Raw genomic sequence first — 19,550 nt, forward strand, 5'->3', positions numbered from 1 at the left:
AAAAATTTGTCACCTAACTAAAAAAAAAAAAATTGCACCTGATTGATGGAGAAACCACAGTAGTGCAAACAATATCCCAGAAGTTCCAGAAAAGAGTGAGTGAAGAAGTAAGGCCCCCAAACACCCTGAACTCCAGACAAGGGAAGAATATTTTTCCTAAGAAATTAATTGAAAATTATCTCCACCTATATGACAGAGTCAGAAATAAGCACCCACAGCCTGAGAGGTGTCCACATGTACACATTTATTTGGGTTTAGAGAGACAACACAGATAAAATACTTGGATCATACACAAGTTTACATTTGGTAAGAAGAACAGGTTGCCACATGTTTGTATATTTTATTTTTAAATTTTTTTAAATGTCTTTAGTAATGGAGTAATGCTGGGGAAATGTCGATGTCATTCAGAAACACCAGTGGGCAACGGTATTTGGCACACATAACTAATAGATACACAGTTTGCATTTAGCACTTGAAACAGAAGAGCACGTGCAAGATGATTCCCAGTTTGAGGTTCCTCAGTTCTTTGTCCTGCTACTATATATTTACACCTGTGCTTTCTTAGTCCGTATTCTGAGGAGTAGCACCTACTCCAAGGCCCAGCAGTCAACACCTGCAATGTTGGCCATTTGTGACACTCCACAATCGGTTTCTTCAGTTCTTAGAGATGAAGTAGTGTTCACCTTGCATTTTTCTGAAATCATACCAGTTCTCAAAGGAGATTTCTTAGGAGGGGGCTTAGCTCAGGGCAAGTTCTTTATTAGAGCTGATGTGGAGGGCGTACAGTTTATTTTGGCAGCAGGAAGGATGAGAGAGGAGAGAGAAAGAACAGGAACACAAGCAAATGCAGTTCTCATAATATCAAAGTTCAATACAGCTACCACACAGAAGAAAACATACCAATAATATATTGTACAAGCTTTTACAGCAACACGTTGATTTGCGACACTGTACAGTTCAGATATAAAGTGCACAACCCCAATCTGAGGTGACAAGACAGTACTATCAATGTAATAAAGGCAACACAGTCACACACACTCGATTTCCTTTTCTTGCCTTACATCCTGTGACAGTACGTGAAGTTCATACCATTTGCAGGTCTCAGAGAAAGACATATTGTACTTTTTTTCAAGTATTTAAAATAATGAACACAATATTGCTGTAGAAATAAAAATGGCCATGTCAATTCTGATTAAAGCTAAAACCAAACATTTCTAAAATTTTTAAAGAATGGTCCCACATAAAATCTTCTGGCATGGGGAATTTGGGCTAATGTTCAAAACAGTCTCCCTTCCTTCTTTGTTTCTTTGGTTCCTTTGTTCCTTTCTTCTTCCCTTCCTCCCTCCATCTTGTGAGGACTACAGGTCTACCTTAAAGAGTACTTATGAAACTACCGGGACCTGTTAGGCTTTTATTTTCCTCTTTTTCTGGGTTATGGGTGGTAAGGATTTCCCTGTACAGGCCTGGGCAAATTTCCTAGCAAATTGAGGAAGGACCTGGAAGGGGCAGAGGTGGGAGAGAGACACCCTGTTGGTAAAAATTATTTTGCTGGAATTTCATACACAGGTACAAAATCTCTTTTTAAATTCCACAATGTCATGAAGCTCAAAACAGCTTCTGCTGTAGAATCTGTCCTCCAAATGCTAAGCATCCTGGAGTAGAGAGAGATTGGTGCCGGGCCCCACCATCTACTCCAAGTAGAAAAGTTTGATAAATTAGAGTTTCTGTCTCTGAAATGGAACCTCTAGACCTGAGGCTCAAGAGGGATGGGCAAGGTTGTACTTCTCAGCAGCCAATTTCCAGAAAGGAAAGGGATGCTTGCCCGTTAGAGAAAGTCTGAAATGGGAGGCTATTCCTTTGTGAAATTCTGCAAAGTAGGTAAAGATTTTTTTTTTCCTAGTTCCATAGGGAATCCATTTGCTTTTTAAACAGAAAGGCCCAAGGTCATATGCATATCAAGTCTGAATGTTTTATATACAACCTGGGAGAAATAAGGGAGAGGCAAACTCACAGTGATTTTTAGACGGCTACATCCCGGGGTTATATTATGGGTGTTTCTATCTATGAAAGGATAGGGCCCTCTTTCTTCTGTACCCTTAGTCTTTCTGACTGTTGAACTCCCCTGTTTATACAGAAAGGGAGAATGTGGCTATATGTGTATCTGCACTCTGCATGGCAGAGGCTGCAGTTTTCCTACTAGCACTTGGAATCAGACATTCTGTGGCCCCTTAAATATCCATGGGAGCTTTGCTAGCTCATGTCTCTCCATCAGGTTTGCAGAGGAAGAAAGGCATTTTAAAAATATTGTTTGAATTCTAATATTTTCTGCATATTCTGGTTGCTTTGGATCTTGATGGGAGACCTAGGATCAAAGGTCTTGGTATATATCTCAAAATCTAAGGAGAAGAGCTTATTTCGTGAAAGAAAAAGAACCACCCGTGGGATATGAATTCTTTGCTTAGGATCTAAGTGAGAGGGAGTCTAGCAGGAGAAACTTTTGTGTGCAGAAATGGGTAGGGAATGGGGATAAGTAATTACCCAGGAGGTAAACGACACCTTCCTGGACAGTAGCAATATGGCATCCAGGATTATGTCATTCTTGTCACACAGAGATCTCTTCTCCCAAGATCGAGTTGAACATTCTGGACTCACCACATTCTGGGAATGTGTTTCACTCCCTTTTTCTCAGGTTGATTAGGTTTTATTTTAATTTTTTTTTCTAGTTGATCCAAAATGACCTAATTAGAGAATACTGTTAGGGAAGACACTTCAAGAATCAGCATCAACTGTCTCTTCAAAACAGGTCCAACTAGATAACAGAATAGAGATGCCTACCCTAACTTAATCTCAGATGAAGTTTGACTGGTCATGCTTACAGGGTGGGTCTGCTAAGGGAAAACTGGGTGAAAAACTTAAATGGGGAATAGAATCTTAATTCTGATCAATCATTTTAATACGTTTACAATATTCTTTTTTGTTGGCTTTGAAATACTAACTTTGGAGATGCGATAAGCCATAACATGTTCTGAAAGAGGGACCTATACCTTTTAAGAATTTTGTGGGCCTATGTGTCAAAATAAGTTTGCTAACTGTTTTATTGTGCCTTCATTAAAAGAAAGAGAAAGAGAGAAAATAAAATCTGGCTTAGGTTTCTTATCTGCCCCTGCAGTTTGTATAACCCATATAAAATAAAAATCTATATGTTACAAAATAGGATTTCTTTTTAATATATATATTTTCCTTTTGTAAAATTATATGTATTTAAATACATTTGAAATGTTGCTATAGGTAAATTAGAAATTTTTTTCTAATACTATGAAAAAGGCAAGAGTTTTTATTGTCAACATACATTTTGTATTTACTTTAACCTTTTCACCGCACCCCACAGAACCTTTTAGGATTCAGGGGCAATTTGGCACTATTCAATCATATTACTCTGACATGAAAATAAAGTTTGATTTGCACACTATATTAAAAGTAAAGGAAGTATTTATAACAATTTTAAGCTTTTCCTTATTGATTAGAACACAGCTGTTCGTCACTAATTATTAGAGAGGTATTCTGAACTTAAGAAAGGGATTTTAAAAGGAGCAATTTTTAAACTGTACTCTACTTTGACACCACAATATAGAAATAGATTTACTTTGGAACAAACTACAAATACATTTACACGGTTTGTGACAACTTAATTGTCTACCTAGAGAATTGAAACAGCTTAGTGAGTGAAGTTATTATAAATCTTGTCCAAGGCGTTCTATTTCTTCAATCAGGAAGTCAATGTCTTGGTGAGTGGCTGCAGGATTTGAGATGACCATGCGAAAGAAATTGACTTTGTCTCCCAAGGGTTGGTAGCTGACCATAGTGGTCCCATACTCCATCATTCTGGCTTTGATCACTGGAGCCACCTGTGGGAGAGACCATATCAGCACAGCGGTTCTTTCCTCTGGGGACAATCCCTTTACCAAGGAACCCAATAGCAAGAAGCATTTTTAATCTTTAATTCAACAGAACCATATTTCTTCTCTCTTGAAGGAATTGCCTCCAACTTTTCACGGGATCAGAGCACCAGAACAGTTTAATCCACTCAAGATCCTGAAGAGGATAGGAATAATAATGGTAGGCTCTCAGGCACTAGCTACCTTAGTCTTGACTTTCTAGTTAGTGTTTTGGGAGAATGAGAAGAATCTGGTTTGGGTCCCGAACCTGAGTGGTTCAGCAATAAAACATCTAGAGGAGGTTCCTCAAGCCACTCTCCAGCCAGAAATTTTAAAATCACTGGAAATAAAACATAATTCAGAGAACCGTTACCAAGAGGTAACCTCAGTGATGTATGAAGATAACAGACTTTTGGCAAGTTTCTTGAGACCTTAAACCTTAAACTTTTCTAGTTTCTTTTTATTCTCTTTTGGCATTGCCTCTTATTTGTAAGATATTTTGAAAAATTACCCTTAATAGTAGGAAGAACTGGTTAGGGTAGAAAGCTGAACCCAATAGGACTTCAAGACAGAAGCATATCCCAGGCCAAGATTTTACAGGATTTATGCCAGGCTGCTCATGCAGCCTGAGTAGTTCTCTATGGGTTATGAAATTGAATTTATGTACTTTAGCTTGGCATAAAGGCCTTTTGTCATCAAGCCCTGAGGAACCATCTTCCTCTGCTCACCAACATGCTCATCTTCAAGTCTGACAAGACTAATTTTTATAAATATCCCTTGGATGTACGTCCGTGTTTTCATCCTTCCACACTGTTATCAATCTAACTATGTCACGCTTGTTTACTCGGCTTAGAATCCCTTTCTCTTTCAGGTCACATCCTGCACAGGTTGCAGGACTCCGCCATGATCCTACAACTGCTGTAAAGTCTTTCCTGTCTTCTCTAGCCCATTAGTATCTTCTATGTTGTAACTACACCATTCCTACCCAGAGATTCCAACTACATGCTAGTTTTCTATTGACCTGCTACTGATAAGCAAATACCTTTTCTTTCTGTTCCTCATCTGTAAACTCCTGGAGGACAGGTGCAATGTCTTTTGATTCTTTTGTTTTTCAGCACAGTGCTGAGTACATGTTGAGGGCTTTCTGAGTTTTAACTGACTATAAAGAATAGCATAATAGCAATGGTTAGGAAGAGATTTATGGTGATTCCAATTGGAGATATGATCTGTCCACATATATTTACTGTTGGAATTGATAAATATAACTTCTGATCTCTTAAAACATTCATTGCTGCAAATATATAACCAGGAATGGTAGAAGTCAAAGAAGCTTTATCTTATTTGAGATATACATGGTTAGAAACTCAATTGAAAATGGCAAAAAACTTCTCAGCAAAAGAAACAATAAAAAAAAAAAAGCCTATAGAATGGGAGAAAATCTTTACCACATGCACCTCAGATACAGCACTAATCTCTAGGATATATAAAGAACTCAAAAAACTTCATGCCAAAAAAACAAATAAGTCAATCAATAAATGGGCTAAGGAACTGAACAGACACTTCACAGAAGATATACAATCAATCAACAAATATATGAAAAAATGTTCAACGTCTCTAGCAATTAGAGAAATGCAAATCAAAAGTACTCTAAGATTTCATCTCACTCCAATCAGAATGGCAATTATCAAGAATACAAGAAACAATAAATGTTGATGAGGATGTGGGAGAAAAGGTACACTCATATGTTGCTGATGGGAATGCAAAATGGTACAACCATTATGCAAAGCAGTATGGAGATTCCTCAGAAAACTGGAACCACCATTTGACCCAGTTATCCCACTCCTTGGTTTATATCCAAAGGACTTAAAATCAATATACTACAGTGACACAGCCATGTCAATGTTTATAGCCTCTCAATTCACCATAGTTAGAATATGGTACCAAACTAGAGGCCCTTCAACAGGTGAATGGATAAAGAAAATGTGATATATAATGGAATATTACTCAGTTAAAGAAGAATGAAATTATGGCATTTGTTGATAAATGGATGGTTAAAGAATGTCATGTTAAGTGAAATAAGTCAAAACCAAATAACCAAAAGCTGGTGATATGTAGTTGCTAATTCACAATAAGGCGGGGATAGGAAGAATAGAGTTACTTTATATTAGGTAGAGGGGTCTAAAGGGATATGGGGGTAGGAATGATAGTAGAGTGAAACAGACATGATTACCTCATGCACATGTATGACTGCATGACTGATGTGATCTTACAATATGTCTAATCAGAAAAATGAGAGATTACACTCCATTTATGTATGATCTAACAAAATGTATAATTCATGTCATGTACAACTAATTAGAACAGATAAAAAATTTTTTTAAAAAAGAAAATGGCAACCATATCTTATATTCCACTGGGCTTCACCTTAAATGAAAGCTAGATTCAGAAGGAATGCCCTTAAGAACATGTGGTTTTTGAATGTCAACTTGTAAGTAATCATTGCTTTACAATGAGATTTTTCATCTTCAATGTACTCAATGAACAAAACCAACAAGGTTCCCATGAGGTCCAACCATGCATTGGTTACCAAAGAAAGACAAGGGGAATAGGCAGACTTCACCTTTACCTTCATTTCACATTCTGCAAGTAGTTTCCTCCTCTAAAAATAAATGTGGATAATGATTCCAGCACTCATATTTTCTGACTCTAAAGAGTTCTTACATCCCTTACTGCCCTTCCTTGTCCCATGTGGGGTATAAAGAGGAATGTTTCTGCTGGATGAATCCTTCTTTCACTGAAGGGTTAAGGAGGTACTCAGAGCACTGGGCTCATCCCAGGGAATAAATAGTTTAAAAAATTTTAAACATCTTAAGTCTGGAATTAACTTCTGAAAGTAGATCTACTAGAATATTCTAGCATAAGGACATGAAATTTATCACTTTGTGCTAAGAAGCATCATAAGTTACTCTGTTCCTGGGAGGAAAAATTTCAAATTAGAAAAAATTCCAAATTCACATGGCTGCAGAAATTTAAGGGACAAAAAAAATCATAACCACTCCTCAGTTTTATTTGTACAAGTCATACTTGATCTTTAGTATTGATAAAACAGTGATACTGCTTGACTAAAGAGACTTGAACTCTGAATCCATTTTCATGGGCAACCCAAGCAGAAATACATAAGAAAGGCAGCAGTTACTAAGGACAATAATCTTGGACTTCTCAGATGACTGCAAATCATAGGTCAAAAGATTAATGCAACAGATTTTGACATAAAGTGAGATTGAATCCCCTCAGTTCCTGAAGCAAGTTGGTTGGCAGGAATCACAGCTGTCTAAAAATATGACTCTTGGTTGTTTCCAAAAAATACTGATGAACTAAAATTAGCTGGGATGTGGAATATCTACCTCATTGCATATTCACTAATTGCAAGTTAAAAAGGAAAATAAGATTCCTATGATTCTAATAGAGAGTTTTCTTTTATTTCTCATTTTTAAAAGTCAGAGTCTTGATTTTCTGAATAAAAGAAAGAAAATTGGGAAAGACAGGGGTTACATATTGAAGAAGTCACTAAAGACTTAATCTATAAGGGATTTGGGGGGCTATCTTAAGAGATATAGGGTACTTTTCTCTCCATTGACTTTTTCAATCCTTTAGAAAACAGTAGCCAGGGAACTTTTCTGTAATTTAAATCCATGTTTGTTTCTTCCTAAGAGGGCTCATCTTTGCCATGAAATAGAAGCTATTTCAAGTTATCAAATATATTTTTGACTATGTGTTAGAAAGTTTTTTGGTTTTTCAATCTTAGAAACCTGAGAAATTTTCAAAAAATGAGAAAGCAAAATAGTTATGTTCTGAAATGTTAAAATATCATCAATTAGCTCTCCCATTAGACTTACTAGCAGACTTTGAGTTATCTAAAATATGAGGCCAGATTACTTCCTTAACAATTTATTATTAAATCCAGAGTTGGTTTTTAAAAGCTGACAATCAATGTAGGTCTATAAAAGTTAGTAGAAGAGATGCAGATAAAGATCAAGAAAAATTACATTTAAAATAAGAGGAAGGGCTGGGCCTGAGGGCACGTACCTGTAATCCTAACGACTCTGGAGGCTGAAACAGGAGATTGCAAATTCAAGGCCAGCCTTTTAGTGAGGCTCTTACTAACTTAGCCAGATCCTATCTCAAAATAAAAATTAAAAAGGGCTGGGGATGTAACTTAGAGGTAAAGTGCTCCTGGGTTCAATTCACAGTACCAAAAAAAAAAAACACAAAAAAAAAACAAAACAAAAAAAAACAACCAAACCCAAAAAAAGGAGTGGGGCTGGGAGTATGGGTTAGTGGTAAAACATTTGTCTAGCATTGCAAAGCACTCGGTCCAATTCCTAGTATCACAAAAAGAAAAAAAAATGACGAAAAAAAGCAATGAACAGAAGAACCAGAGGGACCAGAAACACAAGAGGTGATTAATAGCCCATCCTTTTAGGGTTGGGAGTGTAGTTCAGAGGTAGAGACTTCCCCAGCCTATGGGAGGCCCTGGGTTCAATCCCTGGTACCTCAAAATAGAATTAAAAATAGACCAGCTTTTTCATTCTTTTAAAATAAACATCTGCCTGGAGTCCACCTGATGCCCCTTCCCTGTGTCTAAGGTGTGCGTTTGTGGACTTGTCCTGCAGGGACCCAAGCATGCTTCATCTACTCCGCCTGCATGTGCGCCACCTGCACCCTCCTGCTGCGCTGACCAGGCTCATCTCTACCTCCTCATGAGCAAGTGACAACCTGCGATAGTTAGAACCACTTGTCATCTAGATATCCATCCCCAAGCCTGTGCACTCTGGGCAAAGGCCTAGGATCCACTATCAGGTTTCCTAAATGCTGTTCCCTTCCTTATTATGGAATGTGCAAAAGGCACTTGCTATAGACTGAACGTGTATCCTCAAATTCATATGTTGAAATCTTAACCCCCAGTGTGATGGGAGTAGGAGGTGGAGGTCTTTGGAAACCTCTGTCTTCATGAAAGGGATTAATGCTTTATAAAATGGGACCCCTGACAGCTTCTCTGCCCTCTTTCTGCCATGTGAGGACAGTCAGAAAAGGACTGTCTACGAACCAGAAAGCGGGTCCTTGGCGGGTACGGAGTCTGCCAGCACCTTGTTCTGGGACTTCCCAGCTTCCAACACCGTGAGAAGTAAATTTCTGTTGTTTATAAGTCATTTGATCTTTAGTAGCTTGATAGTGAAATCCAAATAGGCTAAGATGGTGCTTTACTCAGCAGATGACTTTTGAGTGCTTCCTAAAGCCCTGTGACATCAGGCATGCAGACACAAAGAGTACTTTCTATACTTGGCCTTGTGTTATCTGGAATTGAACTTTGTTCTCTTGTTTCCCACACAATACACAGAAGACTCTTGTTTCCTCCCCTTTTGGATCTCTGACAGCTCTAGGAGAAATAAGAGAATGGTTCTTGTCTGCTCTCTCTATGACAGCTGCTAGTCACAGCTGGGCACTTGTGGCTAGTATGTCTGAAGAACCCAACTTCTAGTGGAATTTAATTTTAACTAATTTAAATGTAACTAGACACACGTGGCTATTACTATCATACTGGACATTATGGATTATTTCCAGCTCTCTTCTGAGTGTGTGGGATTTTACTGGTTCTTGTACATTATAATTTAAGGGTTAAATACTTATGAAGGAAGTTTTCTGAAACTCAGACACATTATTGACAAGACAAACAAAAGCTAACCTTGATATTTCATGTGATTCTATTTTCATTTCCAAATCTGAATTGCTGAATTCTATTACAGTCATGAAAATTGAGTCGCAGCTGAGATGAAAAGCAGAATTCATTTTGCATCTTCATAGACTCAGATTTGAATGATCAATAGTATAAACACAGTCTACTAATATAGATTTTAATTGCTGCCTTCAGGAAATAATTTCCATTCCTATCACAGATTATGTGAGATGCTCAAGTACAAGAGGCATTTGAAGAGTTGTATTTAAATGCAGGAACCTCAGAACTGGATGTTTTTCTCAGAAAACGAAGAAAAAGAACTCTAGGGTCTATGTCCCTATTTTGCCCCTCTCTCAGCCCAGTGCTAATGAACTGCATGAACAAATGACATCAGCCAAACTACTCTGTGGAATCTCCGTCTGGTTAGTGGGTTTATTAAAGAAGCAGAAGGCAACAAGAATGAAGAAGTCTAAATTTCTAACTAACTTCTAACCACCTACCTTGTTAAATAAAATTCGTCATGATTAAGAAAATTTACACTATGGAGAAGAAACATCATAAAACTCTAGGCTTTTCTCTCAAATGACTGTAAACCCCACCCACTGTTGTTTGTTTGTTTAACTATGGCTATTGTCCAGTCTAACGTGACTTCTGTACTCCCTCCCTCCTACCTCTGGCTTGATTTCTTGGGATGAATCACTTCAACACACCTGCAGCCTCTGCCACCCTAGACATATGCACCATGGATCCAAGTTCTAGATGCTTTCTACCGTGTTCCTTAGGTTAGTGATTCTCAGCCTAGCTGCACACTGGAATCAACTGGAGAACTTCTAGAACCACTTCCAAAGTCATCCAAGAGTCATTGGGTTAGAGTCTCAGGGTCATCTTGTATTTGTAAAGCTTCTGGATGATTCTAACATAAACCAGGGTTAGAAACCACTACTCTACTTAGGAGGCTAAAGACCTCAGTGGCACGTAAGTTTCTTCCTCATGAGGAGTGTGATCCTGGGTCCCTTAAGGACAGTGTTTCTAAGCTTTGCAGAGGTCTTTAGATTTATTCAAAATTCTGTTCTTTTCTTTTCATAAACAGAAATAAAATGTTATGAAAGGTCAATGAGGTGGTGCAGCTCCTTAGAAGGAGAGGAGCAGGCCTGTCCAGCTCCTGGCAGTAACTGGACGAGGGTCCTTCTATGGTAAATGGAGAAACCCCAAACCAACAGACCCTCTGAGATCCAAATACACATGATCATCCCTAGTTCCTATTCCTACAGTGTCATGGAGAGGGTCCAGCATTTGTCTCCCCTGTGTGCATGGTAAACCATGTTGACCCACATGTAAATGTATTAAAAAGAATTAAAAATAAAAGGTAACTTACTGATCAGAGTAAATTTTGAAGTTCAAGTTCGCAGGCTCTAGAGCCAGCCTATCTTTATGATTTTGGGAAAGTGACTTTTCCCCTCCATTCTTCAGTTTTTCCATCAGCAAAATGGGTGACAGTAGTACTCTCCACATTAACCCACGCCAGTCTGCTATGAGACTTTAGTGACCTAATGCCCCTAACAAGTTTGCTGGGATCAATACACACTCTAAATAGTGGCTGTTATTTTATTGCTCTTTGTTGTTATTTTCTGGGGCAGTCTTAACCTTGGCATCTCCAGAGGGTCAGCAGCGGCTCTGTTTTTTAAATGATTCTGGCACCTGAAGTCTCTTTTGTGCTTATAACTGAGTATCAGTTTTGCTTGGATTATCAGTGAACTTCAACAAAGGTTCTTGCTGCTTTCTGCATGCCAGTAAACATTATCATGGAATCCCTTATATAAAGACATCATAAACTCAAAAATCAAGAAGACAGATTTGTGAAAAAGCTGGATGTTCTATGGGAGCCCACAGAGGAGGCTGGGGCCCATGCCCTACCTGGGATGTCTCATAAAGACACACATATGTCACCTATCTGCACAGGTCGGGGCCGGTGTGCACACAAATCAAAGGAACTCAGCACTTACGTTTGAGAGGCGACTCATTCTCTCTTCATTGTCTTCCAGAGCACGCAAACTGGGAGGTACATACCAGAAGCAGACATTTGTGTGCTGAGGCTACAAAGAAGAAGTAAAATTCAATGGGGGCCCAAACTGGCAATTTTGAAGATTCCCTGGGTATTTCAAATCTACTTACTTGTCAGGTTCAGAATACAATTCCTACTTTTAAATCAGTAGTTGTCTGTGGAGCACCTCACTTTCACATAACATTGGGTTATTTGCAAGTTTGGTCTTTATGCCAGCTCAGAAGAACCACCCTGTCATCCCTTGCCTCCCCTTTGTAATGATCCCACATGGCTGGACAGAACATTATGTTTTTTTTTTTTTTTTTCCTTTCTTTTTTGGTTTTTCAGTGCTGGCGATTGAACTCAGGGACTCACATGTGCTAGGCAAGTCCTTTTACCACTGAGCCACATCCCCAGCCCTGGACAGCATGTTATGTATATCAGAAAATATCAGTGATGAGGATTGGAGTCCTCAAAACTTTTGGGGATTGTGGAAATCTGAATACATACCTTTCCATCAAACACCATTTCATATCCTTCTCGGTTTTTTATGATATTGTATAAATACTCTGCCAGCTCCAAACACTTATCAATGTGTGCTTCAAACCCAGTAGTCCCCTAAGAATGAGAAGAACAAAACCCATTAGGCAGGCGAGGATGTCGGTAGAGCTTTTAAGCAGAGACGTGGCACAGAAGTGAGCCCTCTGGAGACTGATGGTGATTCTCAGTACTGCTTGGGCACTTCCTTTACACAAGACTATTTCTAGAGGCTTTCTATTTTTTTATTTTTTTTTGTAATTATTTCCCCTTGAATGCTCTCCCCATCAGGTGCTTTTGTTCCCTTTCATTACTGTTCTCCACAGCTGACTCCTTTTCTTCCTAAGCCTCCATTCCCTAGGCAATTATTTTGATTACTCGAGGGGAAAATTTGCCTCACAGTTCATAGAAGTAATCATGGAAGCCATTAATAACAGAAGGACTGGGCTGGTCTCTTCCTGCAGATAAGAAGCAACATCAGAGACCACCTCCCCCCAGGATGCCTGCTGAGGCCCCACCACCGCTATGTAAAATTTCCATTCCCAGATCCCATCTTTGTTCACTAATGTACCCTCATTATAGAACAAACGGGGTAGGCACTCACTAAATGTAAGTTGAACATATAAATGAAAGAATCTTTTTTTGTGGGAGTGGTACCAGGGATTGAACTCAGGGGCAGTCAACCACTAAGCCACATCCCCAGCACTATTTTTATATTTTATTTAGAGACAGGGTCTCACTGGTTTGCTTAGTGCCTCTCTGTTGGTGAAGCTGGCTTTGAACTCGAGATCCTCCTGCCTCAGCCTCCCCAGCCACTGGGATTACAGGCGAGCACCACCATACCCAGATGAATGAATGAATCTTAGGGTGCATGCAGTTGCTTTGTGAGCCTGTCATTCTGCCAAGATCTTTAGAGTTCTCTTTGTTGATGGATAAATGACTTGCATGTCTGCAGTGGGTGAATATTGATTGATACTAAGGTCTTTTAGTTTTCAGTTCTGCAAGTCTTGGATCTGGACTTACGTAAAACAACACAACTGCCTTGGATTGGGGTGGTTTGATGCCAGGACATGCTAGGGAACTATTTTCAAAATGGCTTTCCTCTGATCTTCTTCAGCACTTCCTAAGTGCTAATGGAACACTTAGAAAAACAGCTAGACCTCATCCTGGGAACACTTAGAACTGGCTGACCAGGAACTAATCCAACATGGAAACTCAAGGGAGCCATTGTAATGGAGATAAGATGGACTGACTTTCCTGTTCACTCATGGTCTCATCACTTCACTAAAAGGGGGGCCCAGCATACTCCTGGGACTTGCAACATGCAAAGCATGTTTAAGAACAAACTGCACGGAGGGAATCTAATGGTTTCAGTAATTTCTTTGGAGAGTCCTCTCCCAGCTGATGGGCTCAAGATGTCTGTCTGTTCTGATGACCCCTAAGAAGGGCTTGGATGGATAACTGAATGCTCAGGTCAGCACCTGTACCATGAGCTCCATCAGCCTGTGGGTGCTAATGAAATTAGAATTGGTTTAGCCTGAACTGACAGCTTGGGCCCACTTGGAATGAACTCTGACTCTGTAGAAAGAGTGGCCCAGGTACCAAGATCCAATTTCTTCTAAAGGCATATGCATATCTTATTAAATGACACTTCCGAAATAGCTACGGAGTCTCTTGCTGTTATTTCCATTTTTACTGCTGCCACCCTAGTTCAGGCCTTCTTATGTTTTGTCATAGTTCCCTAATCACCCTTCAGTCAATTTAGATTCTCCACCACACTCTGAATATGCACTTGAGCTCCTCCTTGCCCTTGGGCGAATGACCTCTCAGCTCTTTTGCTTGAAATCCTATTTATTCTATCAATTCTATTCAAATCCCAGCTAGAAGTTGTCTCTTGATATAGCTTTCTTGGTTCTCAAATTAGGAAGGTGCTCTCCATCCTTTAAATCCTCAAAGTTTATTCGGGTTTCTTTTGTGACCAGTTATATTCTGTTTTATATGAAAGTATCTCTGCATTAATCTTATCTGGCCTGGAAAATGATAACCTCCTTATCTCATCCTGTTCAGCACCAGGCATGAAATCAGATACTCAATAGCTATTTTTTTAAATTAATTAATATTTTAGAGATAAGGTGAACTTTCAGTTGGCAAAGAATGCCAGACATCAATCTCCCTTTAAAAATTTTCCCTCAGCCATTTGCCAGTTCCTTTGTTATCCACATTTTCAATTAGAAAGTCTGATCATGAAGAACCATAAGGAAATCTGCCAATTTGCATAACCACACAAAAACATGGAGATTTACTGTGAAACCTCTGCAGTTACATTTAATATGACTTAATAGTCATCCTTCCGCACTTTAAAAAAAAAGGGAGTCATTTTAAGATTTATTTATTTATATATATTTCAATATATTTAAAATAAATATACTAATTATATATTAAATATAAATTAATATATTTAATTAAAATTAATTAAATAACTTAATTAAAATTAATTTAAATTAATATAATATATTATATTAATATAATTACATATTAATTTATTATGTATATAATTTAAATATATTTAAATATATTTATGCCTACCACCAAGTTTTAACCACTGAGGAAAATAATCATCAGGCCTAGGATTCTGTAATAAAGTTCAGATGAAATGAAAGGCCTACTCAAGAGAATAGGTTTAAGTGGATTGTTACCATGGAGAACACCTCCTTGGCATTCCATATCAGGAGGCTCATTTTTTGCATAAAGTTACTAATCAAGTTATCTTGGACTTAACTTGATGGCCCTCATCAGTGCATTTAGCTTTCTTGATGATAACAGATTAGTTTGAAGAATGTAGTTTTTAACTTAGGTTACTATTTGTTCATGTGGTTTATCTTGATAAAGAGAAGATGCAGATTGACTTGAACATTACAGTCTCCAGGCACATTTAATAACAGAGGACTTACTGAATTAATGCTCTACTCTTTCTCCTTCTCTGTATGCCCTTTCAGATCATTTCCTCATTCCTATGGGGATACAAAACAGGCCTTCAGAGCCAACTCTTCTGGGGTTTTGCTTGCAGAGAGAAGGTGGCTCCTTTCAGGGATGGCAAGAGTAGGAAGCTTTCGATGGGATAATTATCCGTACTTCTGATTTAAGTTGTAGGACTGAGCTTATTACTTTAATAATTACTATCACCTCATTTTGCAAACAATGCAGCTTTGAGGTTGAAAAATCAAATGGAAGTTTTTTCTATTTAGATGTCTGATATTTGAAGTTCTATGTAATCAATTAAAAGCACCTGCACTCCTAAGAGGTGCAGCTTCTGTGATTTTTCTTTTCTCCATCATCTCTAGGGGCCTTTATTTCAGCACTTTAAAAATTGGCTCCCTTACTTTTATTTCAGGCATCACCTCTTCCTACTGTTTGATACACATCTGATGTCCTCCAAGTTATTTCTCTGAGAAACAACCAGCTGCCCCATGCTGGAGAGGAAGCTTCAGATGGAAAAGGAGCAGCAGGAACTGATGAACCGTGAGAGGAACAGTTTTATGTAAATATAGCTAATGATCATCATCTTAATGAAAGCACCACAGGAAAAACAGACAAAAAGGATGATACTCAAAGTAAGAGGGATCTAGCTCACTGTTTAGAGATCAAGTTTTCCTCAGCTTGCTACCTGATATTTACACCCATCGCTCTGGAGTTCTTTCAGTGAAATAAAACCTACTCATTTTAAAGCAGATTGGAAATACACCAACAACCTATATCCTTGATTTTTTTTCCCCCAAATGAAAGCATTGTGCACAACAGAATGAGTCTCCGGTTGGGTAGCAGGGACCAGTTGCACATCCTCATCAAGTTCTCAACTTTCAAAACAGGAAAGGAGTCTCTGCCCAGTGTAAGGAACTGGAACCCATTACATTACTGGTATCAGGCATCATGGAAAAGTGACTTTATGTGACTGCCTGATACTTAGGAATACTTGGGGAAAATCTCTCTGGGGTAAATACTATTACGGAAATTTGCCTGAAAGTTATGTATGCAGTCCAGCCAAACCTGGAAACTATCTTAGAGTTATTTCTGTATTAAGACAGACGGTGCCGGGTGCAGAGGCACATGCCTGTAATCCCAGCGGTTCAGGAGGTTGAGGTAGGTGGATAGCGAGTTCAAAGTCAGTCTCAGAAACTTAGTGAGGCCCTAAGCAACTCAGCGATACCCTGTGTCTAAATAAAATAAAATAAAAAAAGGGCTGGGGGTGTGTCTCAGTGGTTAGGCACCCCTGTGTTCAATCCCTGATACAAAAAAAAAAAAAAAAAAAGAGAGAGAGACAGACTGTCTTTGTATTTGAACAACCTCTTTCATCCAGAATAGATTTAAAGAAGATGCCATTAAATACTTGTGTTTTGCATTGTTTCTCTTCCAAGTTCCCTCCTTTTCTTGTTAACCCACCTCTGAACTGGTTTAAAGCAACTATGTTTACTAGGAAAACTTTCACAAACAACAGTCTATGGAATTTGTCCCCAGGGACATGGCTCCCATCTCCTTATACTTTTGGGAAGCAGCCATTCTATGGTTTCACCTTGGTGCACCTTGCTCCTGCTGGCCAAGTTGTTTGCTGGTTCCTAGGGGACTGAACCTGCTACCTCTGTGTGTAGGCTACCGACAAAGGTTAGAGCCAGTAAGTGTCCTCTCTGCCTGTCATGCAGGACCTCAGGGCACACCAGCTTCCTTTCATTTTTCCCTTTCTCATTTCCCTCATCAGATTTTCCTGGAATACTCTTTCTGAAGATGTGTGTTTGTATTATATAGATGACTTTGATCATTGCCTGGAGATAAATGAAATCTGGTGGAAATCACTGATTTATGACCTGTAAGTTGAGAATCTGGTCAAAATTAAAAGTAAAACCTTTGCCCTTTCCAACCTGCTTTCATTGAATATAAACATATTCTCTCAGAAGGCCCCAGTGAGGTCCAGCCAGTTCTGCACACTTTTAGTTTCAGAGTTTACCTTGCAGGGAGAGGAGAGAGAACGTACAGGTGAACTCTGAGCTAAACAAAACCCACAAGAAGGAGGTGGTCAGGTACTTCCGGAGCTTTAAAAGAGCTCTATCATTAGAGGTTATCCTTCAAAATGTCAAAACCAAGTTATCACGGTAGAACAAGGCTTTTTTATTTTCCAAACATAGACTTTCAGATTGCATTAAACTACCCAGATGATCCACCACTGGCTAAAAACCAAGAGTAGGGAACACAATAAACCCAAGAAGGATGATGGTGGCAACAGTAAGAAACATCTCTCAAAAATCAAGATGCTCTGCCATGTATACAAAAATTGATTTGTTTTCAAGATGAGTGTGGGCATTAGAAATAATTGGGCTTAAAAGGAAACAAACAATGGGTTTGATTATGCTCTTGCCCAGGTAGAATGCAGGTATTGTAGATACAGGATTAAAGAAACTTAGTCTTGAGGGGGTGATTTTCAGTTTAATAATCAGCTCCATAACACAGATAAAGTCTCTCTCTCTTTTTTATCTTGATTGACATTCAGCTGGTGGTACACACTCACCTTTGCCCTCCACATTAGCCACAACTTAAAAACATCAACATGGCGTCCACACTGCAAGGCCTTGTCTCCTGTGTCGTAGGACAGGTCGTAGTGTTTGTCTTGCTGGAAGAGGTAGGAGGCATGCATCTGGTTGCAACTCTGCATCAATCCCTGAAAGAAAAAAGAGGAGGTTTAGGAAACTCTGCTGACTGTCCATTAGCTTTACATCATGGTAGGAATTATTAAGAAATAAATAAATAAATAAAAGGGATCTGGTCTGTCTTGGGAAAAGAAAACAGTAAGAATGAAAAAAGAAAGAGATAAGAAAAGGTGGGGCCAATATCTGTCCAGGTTATTTCTGTCCAGGCTATTGTAATTGGTTAATTCTGGGATAAATAATAGCTCAGGGTTGAATATTACCAGAATTAGCAAGGATATACTAATATTTCTACTCTTCCTTTTAAGAGAAAGCTTCTTTTCTTTTTTTATAAAAGTCAATAAGTAAATAAATCACAGTCAGTGTAATGCTCATTCTTTGGGAAAACATTCTGATGTTCTGAATAATGTTCTAATGAGAATATTTGGAAACTCTGTTTCAGTAAAATACGCTTAGTGTGGTTATTCTAGCATTTCCATCCATATCTAGTTCAAGGACTTTATCATGTAGCTCCAGTTGTCTTTGAAAACCACAAGTTTTCAAAGTTATTGCTATCATTTTATATGTTAAAAATCTCAAAAAGCAAAGACATTGCAATTCTGAGATGAATTTAAATAACCAATCTTTCCCATGTCATGTTCCATCTCAGTGGTCAGGTTTCAGTATGCTTTAACCACTCCATTGCTTACGGAAGTTGCAAAGGAAAGTGTCATTGTTAATGACCTTGGGTTTGCCTGGGTACCATAGCCCTGCCACAGAAATGAATGTCGAAGTGATCAAACTATTCCCAAGAACAGTGCATGAATCATGCTTTCTCACTAAAATAGCATTGCCAGTCTCCTCCCTAGAAACCCCACCATGTTTCAATTTGTCACGAACTACTGGAAGCCTTTGACTCTTGTTTTCTACTATGTAATTGTGATTTTATAAAAGCTTTGGCATTTGGATTTTGCTTCTCGTGTGACTCATGACAAGAGAAGAAAAGACTACAATGTGATCACTGAGTTGAAGTTAGAAGTGGGAACTCTTTTTTAAAAAATATCCTAACTCAAGTACTGTGAAATGCAACCAAAAGTTTAAACAGGTTTTGAAAGACAGGGTGTTCCAGTGGTGAAAAATAGAATTGGACTTTACCCTGTGGTTCAGGCTTCCCATTCATTGGAATCCATAAAGTTACTTGTGTGAATAAGAAAATGAAATAGAATGTATTTGTATTGGATCAGTAGAAAGACATTGAATTCAAAAAAGAAAATTCACTGAAGACAAATAAGACATGAAAATTACAACACATGCTTCTATCCTGTTTCTTGGTCACAGAAGCTTTGTATGGTTCTTTCCCTGGCCATGCAAACTCACAGGTAGATGCCATTGATACTAAGGGAGACCATCTCAGAGAGTGGAATGGTGAATGGATCAGACCAGCTCCTCCCAAGATAAGAAAAATGACTCAAAGCATGTGACTCTAAACGTTGGGCCACACCAGTCTCACTGCTATACCAAAGGACAAGGAAAAGTGGTGGCGATTTCCATGCATAAGGCTCTGGTGAGATAACTACCTGGTTCTGGGCCATGAAAAAACTATGAGCCATCAGGCTTCAAACTCTTTTAACATT

The 19,550-nt window shown here is 38.6% G+C and overlaps 1 protein-coding gene across 1 annotated transcript in view; it reads right to left on the reverse strand.

Annotated features, from left to right (window-relative positions):
• Nucleotides 1–232: 232 nt before the first annotated feature.
• Gad2 (glutamate decarboxylase 2) overlaps nt 233–19,550 on the reverse strand; it is a 78,252-nt gene continuing 58,934 nt past the window's right edge. The window contains exons 13-16 of the mRNA XM_047519753.1: nt 17,802–17,951; nt 12,221–12,328; nt 11,673–11,762; nt 233–3,905 (exon numbers count right to left, since the gene is read on the reverse strand). Coding sequence (XP_047375709.1) covers nt 3,732–3,905; nt 11,673–11,762; nt 12,221–12,328; nt 17,802–17,951 — 522 coding nt within the window. The 3' untranslated portion in view covers nt 233–3,731. The remainder of the gene's footprint in view (nt 3,906–11,672; nt 11,763–12,220; nt 12,329–17,801; nt 17,952–19,550) is intronic.

Source organism: Sciurus carolinensis, chromosome 12 (assembly GCF_902686445.1).
Source record: "Sciurus carolinensis chromosome 12, mSciCar1.2, whole genome shotgun sequence".
Classification (NCBI taxonomy): domain Eukaryota; kingdom Metazoa; phylum Chordata; class Mammalia; order Rodentia; family Sciuridae; genus Sciurus; species Sciurus carolinensis.